This window comes from Plecotus auritus (genome assembly GCF_963455305.1).
Source record: "Plecotus auritus genome assembly, chromosome: 15".
Classification (NCBI taxonomy): domain Eukaryota; kingdom Metazoa; phylum Chordata; class Mammalia; order Chiroptera; family Vespertilionidae; genus Plecotus; species Plecotus auritus.
The window spans coordinates 4,329,815-4,346,556 of record NC_137781.1 but is presented as its reverse complement, the minus strand read 5'-3'; the positions used below and the strand labels follow the sequence as shown (position 1 = coordinate 4,346,556).

The 16,742-nt window shown below is 48.4% G+C and overlaps 1 protein-coding gene across 8 annotated transcripts in view; it reads left to right on the top strand.

The window, feature by feature from the left end:
- TJP1 (tight junction protein 1) overlaps positions 1-16,742 on the top strand; it is a gene marked incomplete at its 5' end in the record, with an annotated part of 106,526 nt that overhangs the window by 67,878 nt on the left and 21,906 nt on the right. For all 8 annotated transcript variants that reach the window (XM_080651623.1, XM_080651622.1, XM_080651619.1 and 5 more), the window contains 8 exons: positions 6,950-7,074; positions 7,940-8,042; positions 9,510-9,786; positions 11,755-11,858; positions 12,437-12,605; positions 13,155-13,302; positions 14,750-14,889; positions 15,732-15,837. In XM_080651623.1, the coding sequence (XP_080507749.1) occupies positions 6,950-7,074; positions 7,940-8,042; positions 9,510-9,786; positions 11,755-11,858; positions 12,437-12,605; positions 13,155-13,302; positions 14,750-14,889; positions 15,732-15,837 (1,172 nt within the window). The remainder of the gene's footprint in view (positions 1-6,949; positions 7,075-7,939; positions 8,043-9,509; positions 9,787-11,754; positions 11,859-12,436; positions 12,606-13,154; positions 13,303-14,749; positions 14,890-15,731; positions 15,838-16,742) is intronic.

Here is a 16,742-nt window from a genome sequence, read left to right as displayed (position 1 = left end):
AGATTTACTCACTCACTCTCCGGTTTTGATGCATTGGGCCTGTTTTCGGTTTGGGGTGATTATGAATCAGTCTGCTCTAGTATACAGGTTTTTGTATGAACCTAACTTGTCATTTCTCTTGGGTAAATACTTAGGAATGGAATTGCTGTGTGTCTTATGGTAAATGAATGTCTATCTGATAAGACGCTGCCTAACTGTCCGCACCATTTAGCATCCTCGCTGCCAGAATGCACGAGCTCCAGTTGCTGTGTATCTTCACCAGCACGCGATGTCATCAGGGCTGTTTGTGTTTTTTTATTTTATTAAATATATTTTATTGATATTTTACAGAGAGGAAGGGAGAGGGATAGAGAGTTAGAAACATTGATGAGAGAGAAACATCCATCAGCTGCCTCCTGCACACCTCCTACTGGGGATGTGCCCGCAACCAAGGTACACGCCCTTGACCGGAATCGAACCCGGGACCCTTCAGTCCGCAGGCCGACGCTCTATCCACTGAGCCAAACCTGTTAGGACGGGTTTTTTTGTTTTCTTAATTTTAGCCACACAGATAGGTGTGTAGTGGTATGTGGTTGTGGTTTTAGTTTCTAGTTCTCTTAAGACCAATGATGTTGAGTATCTGCTTATGTGCTAACTTGTCATCCATATATCTACTTTGGTAAAATGTGTTCACATCTCTTGCCCATTTTTTTTTAACATATTTTATTGATTTTTTACAGAGAGGAAGAGAGAGGGATAGAGAGTTAGAAACATCGATGAGAGAGAGACATTGATCAGCTGCCTCCTGCACACCCCCTACTGGGGATGTGCCCGCAACCCAGGTACATGTCCTTGACCGGAATCGAACCTGGGACCCTTCAGTCCGCAGGCCGATGCTCTATCCACTGAGCCAAACCGGTTAGGGCTCTCTTGCCCATTTTTAATTGGGTTATTTGTTTTCTTATTATTGAGTGTTTTCTTATAATTGCGGGAAAATACACCAAACATAAAATTTACCATCTGTTCAAGTCCTTTGCCCATTTTTTAATTGGCTTATTTGTTTTTTAATTGTTGAGTTGTAGGAATTCTTTACCTATTTTAGATATTAACCCCTTATCCAGATATATGACTTGCAAATATTTTTTCCTATTCTATGGGTTGTCTTTCCATTCTGTTGAGTGTGTCCCTTGGTGCACAAAAGTTGTTACTGAGTTTTGAGAGTTCTTTCTGTATTCAGGATACAAGTTGAATTTCTTCCTGTCTTTGTCAGAAGTCAGTGCCCATTGGCGTGCGGTCTTTCCTTGGTCTCTTCTATTGATCCAAGGGTCTGTCTTCCTGCAGTTACTTCTGCCCTGACTGTCATAGCTTTAAAAACACTGTTTTCTTCTTAGTCTGTTGGTGTGGTCTATTTCTTGCCTTTTGAATGTTGAGCAGTCTTGCATTCCCACGGTACATTTCACTTGATGGCGATATAGCATCCATTTTCTATATTGGATTGATTTGCTCATATTTTTTGAAGGTATGAGTTTCTGTGTTCATAAAATACTGGTCAGCACTTGTGTGTGTGTTGTTCTTACCTGGTTTTGGTGTCGGGAGAAGCTACGCGCCTCGGAGCAATTCCTGTGCAGTTGATGTTACTTCTTCCTTCCCTGTTGGGTGGGATTCATCTGGGACGCAGCCGCCTGGTCCTGGAGTCTTCCTCCTGGGAGGGCTTCTAATCCGAATCCCGTGTTTGGATGCGATGCAGGACTGCCCTGTATCTCTTCTTCGTTAGCTCTTCTTTTTCGTAGCTTTGGTAATCTGCATCTTTCAGAGTATTTGTCCCTTTCACCTAATTTGTGAACCTCAAATTGTTAACAGTGGTCTCTTATTGCTATAGGATCTGTAATGAGGCCCCGTTCTTATTTTTGATATCGCAATTTGTGTCTTTTATTTCTTGGTCTGGCTGGCTAGAGGTTTAGCAATTTTGATTGATCTTTTCAAAATACCAGTGTTTGTTTTCATTGTTTTTTACTTGATTGATTTCTGCTCTTATTTTTGTATTTCCTTTTTTCGGCTGATGTTGGGTTTGAATTGTTCTCTTAATAACTTCTTACGGTGTAGAAGCTAGATCCTTCTTTTGAGACCATCGGTGTACTTTGGCATTATCACATTCCATCTGTTTTTCCCTAGTACCTTTTAGTTTTTAAATAAACAGAATGAGATAAGACCCATTAGCTAAATTATGTTTCTCCTTCCTACTGTGGTGCCTCGTTTCGGTAGGAATGCACGTGTGGGGAAACACTGTGTTTGCTACAGGTCACTCGCTGAGGTGGTGCAGGAAAAGCTCCTGAACGTTGGGAAATCAGAAACGGATTTTCTGAATGTGCTCAGTGCCTACTCCGCACAGTGGGCACGATCCTGGCACGTCTGAGAGCGCCTGGCCGGACGGCGAGGGTCCTTCTCTTCGGTAGCCGCCTCTTCCGTGCTTCCGTGTCCTTCTGCCAGGAGAAGGGGACCAGCCCAGAAAGCTGTCCCCGGAAGTCACGTGGCGATGAGATGGGGATGCCGCTCACAGAGCTGCTGCCGCTGGGGCTAGGCCTCCTCAGAGCGAGTCCCCGACCGAATGGGAGTCCTCAGCCCCCTCCGGCGGGAGTTGTGTTCTGAAGGATCTTGCCAGTAGCCCTGTCAGTGCGAGCTGACTTACACCAGCCATGGTCCCCTCGACTCGCTCTCCGCCGCCGCAGAAGGGGCCGTTCAGGTCGCACCGTCCCTGGCTGTTGTGAGTTGGTCCGGAATAAAATCTGGCTCTGCTAGAATATTGTCGCCTAGCTTTTCCCGTCAAGAGCCAGGTGACGTTTTAGGCTTTGCAGGCCGTAAATCTCTCCCGACTTCTCAGCTCTGCGCTGGCATTGCAAAAGCAGCCATAAACAGTAGATGGACAAGGGGGTGTGGCCGGGTTCCAGTAAAACTTCACTTACAAAACTGGGCAGCTTCCCAGATCTGGCCAGCAGGCCGAGGTGTCTGACCACTGGCGTAGAGCGGTGACTTCCGTTTTCTTCTTGTGAAGAGAAGTCCACTGGGCCATCCCCCTGTGAGATTCTGAGTCGCTTCGTCTGCCTCTTCCTAAATGCTCCCGGTTAAAACGCAGGGCCACGGCCTCCGGCTTCCATTTCTGAGAAACGTTGCTGGAGGGATGAGAAGAGCGGTAAGTGAGGGAGGTGGTTGGAGGCTGTGTCATTTTGGCTCCAGCCATGTGTGGCCAAGGAAGGACAAACCATGTTCTTTGACCTCTGATGGGCAGTTACATGGAAGGCGGAGGTAACTGTCTTTTAGAGGAATAAAGACTCTGTAGATGAAACACAGTAGTGCCTGCTGTTAGCTATCAAGAATAGCGTACGATGTGCTTCTGTGGCATTCCCACGGGAGACGTTCCTCACCTGAGAGTATCAGGTGCTCCGGGGCCCACCTCCCAGGCGCTCGCCGGCCTGCAGCCAGCCCGTCCTCTTTAAGGCATCCTGTTCGCTCGCTGCAAGGCTGAGGGGGTTGGTGCTCCGCGCTGTGCCACGCACTGTCACAGCCCTGGCCTCGGGGGCTCTGCTCGGCCACCGGCCCTGAGTGACCGTGAATGTGGCCTCAGGTAGTTGGCGACCCTGTCTCCCCGCATCCTGATTTCCTTAAGGGAGGAAGTGTTCGTCGGTTTTACGTCCCCGTAGTGCTCGGCACTTAGTTAAAAGCCCAATAAAAGTTAATTTCCTAGGAGACCACCCTCGTCAACAAAGTCGCTCTCAGGAAGTCCATAGAGCAGCCTTGTCCAACAGCCACATAATGCGAAGACGTATATAACTTAAGATTTTCTAGCCTTCTTATTAAAGAGTGTAAGACGCAGGTGAAATTAATTTTATAGGAGATCTTATTTATTTAGCTCAGTATATCCAAAATAATACCATTTTCAACATGTGAGCAATATTTAAAAATGGATGTACTTTACTTTTGTTTTTCCATAGAGTCTCACAAAACCAGTGCACATTTTACAATTTCAGCCCATCTCTGGTAAGACTAGCCACATTTTCAGCACTCAGTGGTTACATGTCTTTCGTTTATATAAATTTAGTTTCCCTACCAGGCAAAGGTGTGAACACAAAAGCTATTGCTGCTCATGGCTGCTAATGGTCTCAAAAAGACGAACTATGGTGAGAGGAAAATTCTTGGATGCTTTTCTTCCATTCAAAAGCTACAACATAAATGTGTGTGCACATGCACATAAGTGAGATCATATTATACTGCTTTAACCCTCCCCCCCCCCCAAATAATAAACATTATCTTGGACATTTTCTCATGTAAAAACCAACTACCTTCTGACACACCTAAAAATTGGTGTGGTAAAGAGATATGAGAAAATAGAATATTTTGCATTTCTATTGAGAATTCTGCCGTAGTCTTTCAGTGAGTCCAGCCCCGAGCCTGCGATTGCCTCGGAGAAATAATAGTTCTACCGCTGTCGGTGTTGACGACTGAGAACAGGATTAACACGTTTCACACGTGCTGTCCCTCGTCCCCTGTAAGAAAGGGCTTTCCCATGTCTCCTGCAGCGGCTGCTAACGCAGTTCTTCCCCTCGTCCGCGTGGAACCTTATCACCACCAGTCCGTGGACGTCAGCGCTGTCGCCAATGCTCTCGGGGTCTCTTGTCGCGTTGATGCCAGGATGTCACCTCGGTTAGCGTCCGAGGCCGGGCGTGGGGACAGCACCCCCGTCCCCTGCACGTTCGCCGGCTTCCCGGTGCCCTGGCTCACCTGGAGGTCGGTTTTACTGGCTCTGAACTCGGCTCGCTGCTTCTCCGGAGTCACTATGTTCTCGTCGGCATATCACGGTGCTCGCCAACTGTGATGATGATCCAAGTTTCTTTTCTGTGTAAGTTACGAGCTCTTTTTAAAGCTCCCAGGTAGCTCTTGAATTCTGTCAGCTCAGCTCATGCTTTCGTGTCCTGTAGGGACGTTACTCTGCTGCTCCTTACCTTCATCGTAATGTTGTAAGGGATTCCATCCTGACACTCCGTTTGCTTATTTTTATTCGAAATTAGTTTCTTTGAGGTTTTATTTATTTTTTTAAAATATATTTTATTGATTTTTTACAGAGAGGAAGAGAGAGGGAGAGAGAGCTAGAAACATCGATCAGCTGCCTCCTGCACACCTCCTACTGGGGATGTGCCCGCAACCAAGGTACATGCCCCTGACCGGAATCGAACCTGGGACCCTTCAGTCCGCAGGCCAACGCTCTATCCACTGAGCCAAACTAGTCAGGGCTTCTTTGAGGTTTTAGAAATTGGCTTAGTTTCCTCGCACGTGTGTGTGTGTGTGTGTGTGTGTGTGTGTGTGTGTGTGATGCATGTGCTATAGAACATACCTGCTGCTTTCTGACACATCTTTTTTTTATTTTTAAGCAACAGTCTTGTCATACTTTTTTTATATATATAGTTTTTATTGATTTTAGAGAGGAAGGAAGAGGGAGAGAGATAGAAACATCAATGATGAGAGAGAATCATTGATTGGCTGCCTCTTGCACGCCCCCTACTGGGGATCAAGCCCGCAACCCAGGCATGTGCTCTTGGCTGGCATCGAACCCGGGACCTTTCGGTCCGCAGGCTGACGCTCTATCCATTGAGCCACACCAGCCAGGGCTGACACTTACATTTTATCTCTGCGCCCTTTGGACACGTTGGCCTGGCCGTTCTCCGCTTTCTCTCTGCTGTTCCCGTCCTGCTCGAGGCCGGTCCCTGCCAGCAGCCCTCCTGTGTGGAGCGCTGGGCCGAGGGCCTGGCGCCCAGTGTGCAGGGCCCAGGGTGACCCAGCTCCGGGTGACCCAGCTCCGGGCTTCAGGCTCCGTGGCAGGTCCTGCTCCCTCCTGCGCTTGGAGTAGGCAGTCCCTCCCGTGTCAGCTGCCGTTCCCACGTTGTTTTGCCATTCTTCCCAGCGAATGCCTGTTGTTATTTGGGTTCTCAGGTCCTGGGTGTGTCACACACCTGTGGCTTTCCTCCCAGGTAGCTTAGCACCGATGTGTTGTTCTGTGCGCTCTGTGGTTTCAAGTCTTTAATCCCTTTTCAGTTAATTGGTGTGTGTGGTGTAAGACAGTGGGGTAGTCTCATTCTGCTCTCTGTCTGTAGATTTGTCTTTTCTGAACATTTCCCGTGAATTGAATTATACCATAGATGGTCTTTTATGATTGGCTTCTTCACTCGGCATGATGTTTTCAAGGTGGTTCATCTATTTCATAGCATATGCCAGTACTTCATTTCTTTGTTAGAGCAGATAAGACTCCATTGTAAGCGTGTGCCACATTTTTGTCGGTTCTCCAGCTGGTGGGCATTTGGGTGGTTTCTCTGCCGTGGCTCAGTCAATGCTGCTGTTAGGAACACGTGGGTGTAAGTCTTCGTGCAGGTAGAGGCTTTCGTTTTTCTCGGGCCTATGGGCATGGAGTTGCAGGTGGTTTATTCTTTTTTTAAGGGTTTTTTCTTTTTTGCCACTTGAGTAGGCTGTGGGGTGGGAGCGAAGGTCGTGGCGTACACCCAGACCCTGGTGGACATGGTCTCGTGGTTTGCATGCAGAGGGCTGTGGAAACGTGCGGGGAGACGCTGCTCCGGCTTATGATTCCGGACCCCTCGGAGAACTGAGCTTTCCTCACACCACTCCGCTTATTTCAGTTCCTCTTCAGAAAAGCGATGGTGTGGATTTCTTTGAGATTATCTTAGCTCTTAAAGAACATTCCAGTAATTGGCAGTTTTTACTGTTCTCTTATGCCGTTTAATGCGTTAGAGCGTGCATGCCCATTCCAGGGTAGATCATTCGGTGAGTAACCATCCGGGCGAGGGGGTGGGGACCACAGAGGAAATACTGTTGTCATTTTTGCATTTCAGTGTTTTCAGTTTGTGGAGTGCGGCATGATGAACAGCTGTTCTTCTGAATTAGTGACATTTCACTGTGATCATTACCCTAGGCTCCGGGATTTGGATTTGGAATTGCCATCTCTGGTGGGAGAGATAACCCCCACTTTCAGAGCGGGGAGACCTCGATCGTCATTTCGGATGTGCTGAAGGGAGGGCCCGCTGAAGGGCAGCTACAGTAAGTGTGTCCCCTGGGAAGCCGTTCTCTGAGTGAATGTATGGTTTTCCTTACTCGATCCTGAATGGAAAGTAAGTGTGTGAACCTCAAACAGAAGGTCACTGTGAAAATAGTGGGACAAACAGCGTTTACTCAGCTTTAGGTAGAACCTAGCCTTGCTGGTTTGTTCCGTAAGATCATCAAGAGAAAGAGGCCGAAGATACACTAGCAAAAAAGTAAGAGTGTAATCAGAAGGATTAAAAGAAAATCAAAAGAGAAGGAGTGTTTATTTTTTGAAAGGTAGGATAACTTTCCCCAGCTATATAAATGGAATCATTTATGCCCTGTACTTGTACCAGCGGAGTTACTCTGTGTGTTGTGGTACCTGCTCAGTCCTTTAGGAAACAAGTGTTAATGGCTTTGTTTTGTTTTTGTTTTTTAATATATTTGTATTGATTTCAGAGAGGAAGAAAGAGGGAGAGAGAGATAGAAACATCCATGAGGAGAGAATCATGGATCAGCTGCCTCCTGCACACCCCACACTGGGGATGGAGCCCGCACCCCGGGCATGTGCCCTGACTGGGAATGACTGGGAATGGAACTGTGACCTTCTGGTTCAGAGGTCGATGCTAAACAACCGAGCCACACCGGCTGGGCCATGTGTTAATGGGATTTAAAAAAATGAATGATCTGTGGGTACGTGCCAATAAGCGTGTGGGTGAGAGATCTGAAAGTAAATAGTTTGACATTTCATCACTGATCGGAAGACAAAGAGATGACCCAGTCCATGGTTACAGTATTTTCAGAAATGCTCATCTTGAAGATACCTTCACAAGCTTATCCGTATGTTTTTCTTAACGTGCTATTTTGGTGGCTTTCTTCTTAGGGAAAATGACCGTGTTGCCATGGTTAATGGAGTTTCGATGGATAATGTTGAACATGCTTTTGCTGTTCAGCAACTAAGGAAAAGTGGGAAGAATGCAAAAATTGTGAGTCTCTTTTACCTTTAATCGAGTAAAGATACCAGCTTTATTGTCGATAGCATTTTTGGTGTTTGACTGTGTCCTTCCTCTTTAAGAAAATGAAATCTGGGAAATATTGAGAAGTAGGGGAGGTGAAGTGGCACTGATCTCTATCGATGTGTTAGCAGTTCCATAGGAAGGGAAGAGGCGGACGGAAGCATTGCCGAACAAACAAAATATTTCTGTCCAGTAAAGTGAGTTGTAGAGGCCCTCATCAGCAAAGCGTGGACCTGCAGCCAGCTGAGGGGAAGATAATTCAGGACTGGAGTTGTCATGGCAGATGATTGAGGGTCCAGAGGAAGTCATTTACATATCGCACATGATCTCTCATGCAAACGTGGGAGAACGGATGGACTGAGAGAATAGGAGAGGATGAAGGAGAATCGCAAGTAAGATAGGTATGGAAAAGGGGTCAGAAGTAAAAGACAGGGTGTGGTACCCAAGATGCTACAGCCCTCGGATGAGACCAGGTGAGTACCAGGTGAGAAGGCCAAGGGCAGGCCAGGCCTCAGGCCACTTGACCAGGAAGTAGTGCCTATAGACCTTGACCGCCAGGGAGCGAAGGAAATAAGTGGACCCGGGAAGTTGGACCAGTGACCAGAGTCATTGAGGGAAGAGAACCTGGAGAAGTAACTCACACAGAGACCAGAAATCACATCCTGGGGAGAGAGACACTGCAGGCAGAGTGCTGGTGATGTGGAGCCGAGTCTGAGCTCTGACACTGAGCGGAACGTTAGTGTGGAGGGGAGTAAGTTTCTCTCCCGGAGGTCCAGCAGGACCGTCATGGGCCTCGATACTGACGGTTCTGAAGTTCCTAAGGAGTCAAGTTGGGCTTGCAAGTTGCCTATAGTTTGGTAACAGCTACAGTCATATTTTTAAAATACATTTTTATTGATCTCAGAGAGAGAGGGAGAGGGAGAGAGGGAAAGAACATCAGTGATGAGAGAGAATCATTGATCGACTGCCTCCTGCACGCTCCCTACTGGGGATCAAGCCTGAAAGCCAATCGAACCGTGACCTCCTGGTTCATAGGTTGGTGCTCAAGCACTGAGCCACGCCGGCCGGGCCTATAGTATATTTTTGTTATTGGAGTAGAGTGCACCATTTATTTATTTAAACCACCAATAATTATTAGTTTTCCTTTAGGCTTGTGATTATTGCACCCAGAAGGTCTTTCTGAATTAAAGCAAGGGCTTTCTGAGGCCCACTCTCCCAAATTTGGTTCTTAAGCAGATCTCTTTATCAGGAGAGCAGAAAACCCAGCCATTGTGGGAATGTTTTCCTTGGTAATGTGTTATAATTGTTCCTTATATCTCCCTGATTCATAATGAACTTAATTAACGTGGCACCGGAATAGTGTAATTTTCCTCTCTCAGGAGCAGAAGCCTCCTGTGCTTGAAAGCAGTCACTCACTTTCCAGTCTTTTCTCTGTAGACCATTCGCAGGAAGAAGAAAGTTCAGATTCCGGTGAGCCGTCCCGACCCGGAGCCCGTGTCCGAGAACGAGGAGGATAGTTACGACGAGGACGTGCATGATCACAGAGGCGGCCGTGGGGGCACGGTCAGCAGGCGGAGTGAGAAGAGCTGGGCCCGGGACAGGAGCGCGAGCCGGGAGCGGAGTCTGTCCCCGCGATCCGACAGGCGCTCGGTGGCCTCCAGCCAGCCTGCCAGACCCACCAAAGTCACGTTGGTCAAGTCCCGGAAAAACGAAGGTATCCATCTACTCGGTTGTCGTTTCCACGGAAGCATTTCACACGGATTTTAACAAAGGGAACGTGCGTCTCTTCCTGTCTTTGCTATTGTTCCCTGGTCTCTCCGTTCTTGTGTCCTGCTGCTGCTGGGACAGCTTCAGACATTACCTGTTTGCTCTTCTTTTTAAACACGTTTTCATTGATGTCAGAGAGGAAGGGCGGGGGAGAGAGAGAATCATTGGTCAGCTGCCTCCTGCACGCCCTTCCGGTAAATGAATCAGTTAGTATAAGGAATATTTTGGAGTCGTCTCTGTTCTGGTCATTTGTTACTTTTAAAGTTTGAGTAAGGACGGTTTTCCCGTACTTCTCTGTGGCACAGCCACCGTACTTCTCTGTGGCACAGCCACTGTACTTCTCTGTGGCACAGCCACCGTTTGTGAACCACACGTGGGTGGCCTAGCTCCCCTAGCCCGGCGGCCGCCAGCAGGTCGTCCGTGGACCCTGGCGGCCCGTGAGGTCCGAAAGGCTGGCGACCGCTGCCCTCGAGTCCTTCTCCTTTTCCCCCCGAGTGTGTGCCTGCTGTGGGCACTCCGCATGTTCGCCTTCAGTCAGACTGTGACCGTGTGGCTTGTGGAAGTTGGAGGAGCAGTTCTGTTAACTCACCTCCTATTAAAAAGTTCTCTTTCCCATCTTCCTTCTTCTTCCTTTAACGCAGCGGCCCTGAGAGCCCTTTCCTCCCGCTAGGAGCACTAGCAGCAGCCCTTCTTCTGTGGGCCGGTGTTGTAGTCACTGTTGTGGTGAAAGACGAAATGTACAGCTTTGCAGACCTCTGGCCTCGGCTGGAGGTTTCCTCAACTCTGACCGACTCCTCGCCCACGGAGGTCGCCCACGGAGGCAGTTACTGTTGCCTCACTCCTGGCTCCTTGGTTGGTGTGAAAGGACAGGACGGCCCATACCCACCTGGCCAGCTGTCAGCCTTTGTCTGCACTGACACCCAGGAGTGTGTGCTCATGAAGGCCCGGGGCATGGCTCTCCAGGGCACAGGCACCTGGGATCAGATAGAAAGACTTCTGCTCTAGAAACCTGGGAAAACAAAAGCAGAACGGGCGTGGTAGGGCAGGCCATCCCTGGAATTGTCCCTTTCCAGAGTTCTCCACCTCACCCGCCCTGCTTCTTGGAATTGTATTCACTCGAGCTTGGGAGGCTAGGGTGCCATGCCCCATGGCCAGAGAGAACCGGTCTTCTCCTCGGGGCGTGGCCTCCTTCAGGAAAGTGGGAGTGCGGTGTGCGTGCCATCTTGAGTCTGCACCGCGCACTTGCCTCTGCTTGCACACCGAGTGCGGGCTCCCCGAGGATGAAAGGAAACGCTGTCTTACAGAGGGGCCAAGAGTAAGTTCTCGGTACTGATTCTGTTTTAAAACTTTAAAAAATACATACATTTTTATTGATTTCAGAGAGGAAGGGAGAGAGAGAAAGAGAGAGAGAAACATCAACGATGAGAGAAAATCATTGATCAGCCGCTCCTGCACACCCCCCACTGGGACAGCCAGGGCGTGTGCCCTGACCGGGAATTGAACTGTGACCTCTGGTTCTTGGTCGACGCTCAACCACTGAGCCACACCAGCCGGGCTATTTTAAAACTCCTTATGCAGTGATACTTCTAAAAGTCTGATACTTTTGCCGAAACCGGTTTGGCTCAGTGGATGGAGTGTCGGCCTGTGGACTGAAAGGTCCCAGGTTCGATTCCGGTCAAGGGCATGTACCTTGGTTGCGGGGACGTCCCCAGTGGGGGGTGTGTAGGAGGCAGCTGATCGATGTTTCTCTCTCATCGATGTTTCTAGCTCTCTATCCCTCTCCCTTCCTCTCTGTAAAGAATCAATAAAATATATAAAAATAAATAAATAAATAAATAAAAAATAAAAGTCTGATACTTTTAAACTTTAAGTGTTTAGGATTTTACACTAAAGACATTTCAATATGTTATTTCAGAATATGGTCTCCGACTGGCCAGCCATATATTTGTGAAGGAAATTTCACAAGATAGCTTGGCAGCGAGAGATGGCAATATTCAAGAAGGCGATGTTGTCTTAAAGGTACACTCTTACGTTTTAGTGAACGGAAACAGAAAGCGAGTTCTGGTGGGACCACATGGCTTCTGCCCACGTTTGAAGCAATTTTCCCAAAAGAATTGAAGGTCAGGGTTTGGGGGGCTGGCTACTTTGCCACTGTCTTTTTTGTATGTCCACACCGATGCCCTTCGTTAGGCAGAGTCATCCTGAGAGAATGCATCGCTCTGAGTTTATATCGCTCACTAGAGAGCCACAGTGTAGGAAGCTATGTTCCTTTCTATACCACAAGTGGTTCTGACAACTGCTTTGGACATTATTGAGATGTTTGTTCTGTTCTTTTGCTGTGTAAGTAATAGGAAGTGGCTGCGTTGGGAGAGGGGCCAGGGCATGCTAGTTTGGGTTTTCTGTCAGAGTAACCGTGTAGTAAAGGTTTTATTATTCCGGGAAGGAGGAGGGCTTGGTCATACAGCGAAGGGTGAAGAATGTTTTGGGTTGTACAGCGAGCCAGGGAGCAGTGTAGCTATTCCTGTTCCTAGTGGCCGTGAGTTCCTGTTGGTGTCTGTGCCATTTGCTTCCCACCCACAGCTGCTTTTCTGTTGCAGATCAATGGAACCGTGACGGAAAACATGTCCCTGACGGATGCGAAGACGCTGATAGAGAGGTCTAAGGGCAAGCTGAAGATGGTGGTGCAGAGAGACGAGCGGGCCACGCTGCTGAACGTGCCCGACCTCTCGGACAGCATCCACTCTGCCAACGCCTCGGAGAGGGACGGTGAGGGCGGACCTTATCCGGGCTCCCTTTGCGTGACCCGGTTCTTAAAGTGCTAGGGACACTCGACGTGTTGGAGCGAAATAATTTCCTACAAGCCAGCCACCTTCAGAATCTAAGAATTACAGATGTAGATGCATGGTTCATTTTATTCCCCCGTTTCACAGAGAAGTAATTAACATGCATCAGTGTGTAAGCTTAAGGTCTACGCTGATGATTTGATTTGCATGCATGCTGAAGTGATTGCCACAGTGACGGTGGGGTTGGCTGTTTTTGTTTTTAAGCGTCCACATGCAAGTGAGGCCATGCAGTATTTGTCCTTGTCTGACTTCCACTTAGCGTGATGCCTTCCAGGCCCATGCATGCTGTCACTCTATATATGTTTTCCTGTGGACAGCACACCATGCTCATCAGTGGCCGCTGAAGTCACTGCTTAAAGCAACCATTTTACGTGAAATTAGGTTTAGTGCTTATCTCCATTATCATTGGAGTTTCTTATATTTCACCGAGCTCATTTCATGGGAAATTAAATGGCCCCCTTTTATTTAACAGACATTTCAGAAATTCACTCGCTGGCATCGGATCATTCTGGTCGGTCACATGACAGGGCTCCCCGCCACAGCCGGTCGCGATCTCCTGACCAGCGGTCAGAGCCTTCTGACCATTCCAGACATTCGCCACAGCAGCCCAGCAGTGGCAGGTAATCAGTTTTTTAAATATATATATTTTTATTGACTTCAGAGAGGAAGGGGGAGAGAGAGAGAGAGCGAGAAACATGAGTGTTGAGAGAGAATCGTGGGTCGGCTGCCTCCTGCATGCCCCCTACTGGGGATCAAGCCTGCAGCCCGGGCCTGTGCCCTGACGTGGAATTGAACTGTGACCTGGTTCATAACTCACCACTCAACCACTGAGCCCCACCAGCCAGGCGGTAATCACACTCTTGTCCAAAATAGAATGGTTATGTGGGCGAGGTCTGTGTTTCTAGCATTACCTACAGATAAATCCAGAAGGTAGGTTTTCTTTTGACTATTCAAGATTGTCTGTTTTTCTTAATCAATTTAGGTATTTCTTATCTAGAAAATCAGAGGTCAAACTTCTCCTTAAAGGGCCAAATAGTAAAATATATTAGGCATGTGATTGTCACTACTCAGTTGTCTTTGTATCACTGAAGGAACCGCAGATAATATGTAAATGAATATGCCTGGCTGTGTTCCAATAAAACTTTATTTATAAAGACAGTTGGCCCACAGCTGCACTTTGCGGAGGCCGGCAAGCTTCCGTAATCCACTGCTCAGGGAAGGTAACCGTAGTAGGGGTCCTCCATGAGACTGTTGTACAGAACACGGGTTCCAAAGTGCAGCCTGCGACCAAAGCCAGCCTGCTGCTCGGTGTTACAAATAAAGCTTTATTACCACCCATTCTGCAATGACAGAGTTAAGAGGATGCAACAGAGGCTGCGTGGCCCACAGCAGAAAAAGTTAGCCAATCCCTGGTCTAGGACGTTACAACAGTTGTGTGTTTAAGCTAAAAACAATACATGGGTAGAGAGGAGGGTCACACTGATTTTCCTCGGACTTGTTGTTCGCTGCTCGGTTCGCTCTGTGTTTTCGTCAGTCTTGTTTCACAGCTCCCTCGGGGCCTGTGTGAAAACACAGTTTTAACGGGAGGTCTAGGATGCGTTAAACAGCACAGCTCTAGGTCTGCGTGTGTTATTGAATAACGCCTCCATCTCTCGGTACATAACAGAAAGGCACTAAAGAGAGCATTGATTTTTCACATATTAGGGAAAATGTAATGGAATTATGTGAGTCCCATCTGAAATGTTATTGAAATCATAATAATTGTATTACGTAATAATTGTACTATAATCATAATACAGTATTTTCATCGGCTGCCTCCTGCACGCCCCCTACTGGGGATGGAGCCCGCAACCCGGGCACGTGCCCTGACTGGGAATCGAACCATGACCTCCTGGTTTATAGGTCCGCGCTCAACCACGGAGCCACGCCGGCCGGGCAGCTGCTGGCTTTTTATAACAGTTTGAGAGCTGTGAGAGGAAGCCCTGTCTTCGTTCTTTAAAGTTGTTCTTACACATGGCGTCCGCAGCCTTCTTCTCTCTCGTGACTTGTCGTTTGATCCTTGTGTAGTCACCGGAGCAGAGAGGAGGAGAGAGCGTCCAAACCTGGGACTGTCCCGCCCCCCGTGAAGCCCGCGGACGATCGTGCCCCGAAGGCAGCGGATGAGGTCGCTGCGGAGAGAAACGAGAAGGCAGCGGCCGCTCTTCCAGGTGAGGCTCGGCCCCGCGGCCGGCGGACATGCCCTCAGGCTGCAGGTCTGTGGGGTTCCGGGGGACTCAGAGGTGCGGCTGGTGGTGGTGGTGGTGTTGTTACTGTTACAGCTACTGCTTCCTGCGCTGAATCTGTCTGTATGTAACTTCCAGCATTTTCTCTATGGTGGAGGGTTGGCATGGATCAGTAGGCATGCATGGATGGTTTTTCTGGATAGGAAGTCCTCATGGTTAACAGCTACTCACAGTGAGGAAGGCTGCTCTCCAGCGGTTCCCTGAAAAGAACCATTAGATTGGCTGAAGGAGAAAGTTTAAGTTACCTGCTTATGGAAGTGTTTTCATAAACACTAGTAAGAGTGCCCTGTAGAGCTGTGGGTGCGATCAGACATAGGAATCTGCAAGGTTTTGCGACCTGCTTGCTTGAAAGGCCTGGAGGTTGCGGTTCAGCTGTCTCGGAGCTCCTTTTCTCAGATCTTCGGCTCTGCTGGTTTGTTGTGGGAACGTGGATAACGTAAACACAGCTTTCCCGCAGGGAAGACGGAGGCTGCTTGGATGGCCATAGCAGAAATGTGGGCTCTCCTACATCCTTCGTCTTCGGTGGCGCTTCCTTAGCCTGGATGTCTCGGGCCCTCCCAGCTGGTCCTGTGGAAGGCACTGGCGATCGTGCCACACCGTGCCTGTACAGAGACGTTAGAGTTTATTACCAACCCACACTCTTCACATGTAGTACATGTGCCTTACCAGGTTCCCTGAACTTACATGTTTTGCAGACTGGTTTCTTACATTATTATTCTATTTTTTAATAAGTGATTTCTGCACCATTTAAATGTTCTCTCTTTTAGAACCAAAGCCTGTGTATGCTCAGGTTGGACAGCCCGATGTGGATTTACCTGTCAGCCCGTCTGATGGTGTCCTGCCCAATTCCACGCATGAAGACGGCATCCTTCGGTAATGCGGCTTTGACTTGTGCTGTCCTCTCTGTCCGTTACTAAGTGCCATTGAACATGAGAGGTCACTTTCCGGCCATATGGCGTATATTTACAAACACCGCATACCATTAATGCTGTGATTGTGTTTAAAAATCATTTATATGATAGAACCAGAGATTAGAGAACAACAAAGGAACTTTCTGGATGTGTACTTTTTTCTCGTCATTGTCTCCCACCTAGTTTTTAGGTTATGAATTAAAAAATTGTTCCTCATTTAGACACCAGATTTTTGACAAACTTTGTAATGCCCTAGCCTTTTTTTTTTAATCAGTGTTTCTCCATTTCAGCATTATTGACCTTCAGGCCAAATCTCTGTTTCTTAGTGGCCTGTTTAGTAGCATCACTGGCCACTAGCTGACAGTACACATCCCTCCTTCCCCAGTCCTCCCCCAGGTGTGCCAACCAGAAATGGTTCCCCAGTCCTCCCCCAGGTGTGCCAACCAGAAATGGTTCCCCAGTCCTCCCCCAGGTGTGCCAACCAGAAATGGTTCCCCAGTCCTCCCCCAGGTGTGCCAACCAGAAATGGTTCCCCAGTCCTCCCCCAGGTGTGCCAACCAGAAATGGTTCCCCAGTCCTCCCCCAGGTGTGCCAACCAGAAATGGTTCCCCAGTCCTCCCCCAGGTGTGCCAACCAGAAATGGTTCCCCAGTCCTCCCCCAGGTGTGCCAACCAGAAATGGTTCCAGACGCACCCCTGGTTGAGAACCTGCTCTGGATTAGCGTCTCTAAGTTTTTTGTATCCTACGCCTTCTATCGCTGTATATTCCTCAGTGGGTGGGATTGAGATGTATATTTTATAACCAGGTTCCCGCCTTCTTGCTGATGGTGTTAGTTTCCTGCTGCCTCTGAGGTGACGTGATGCGACG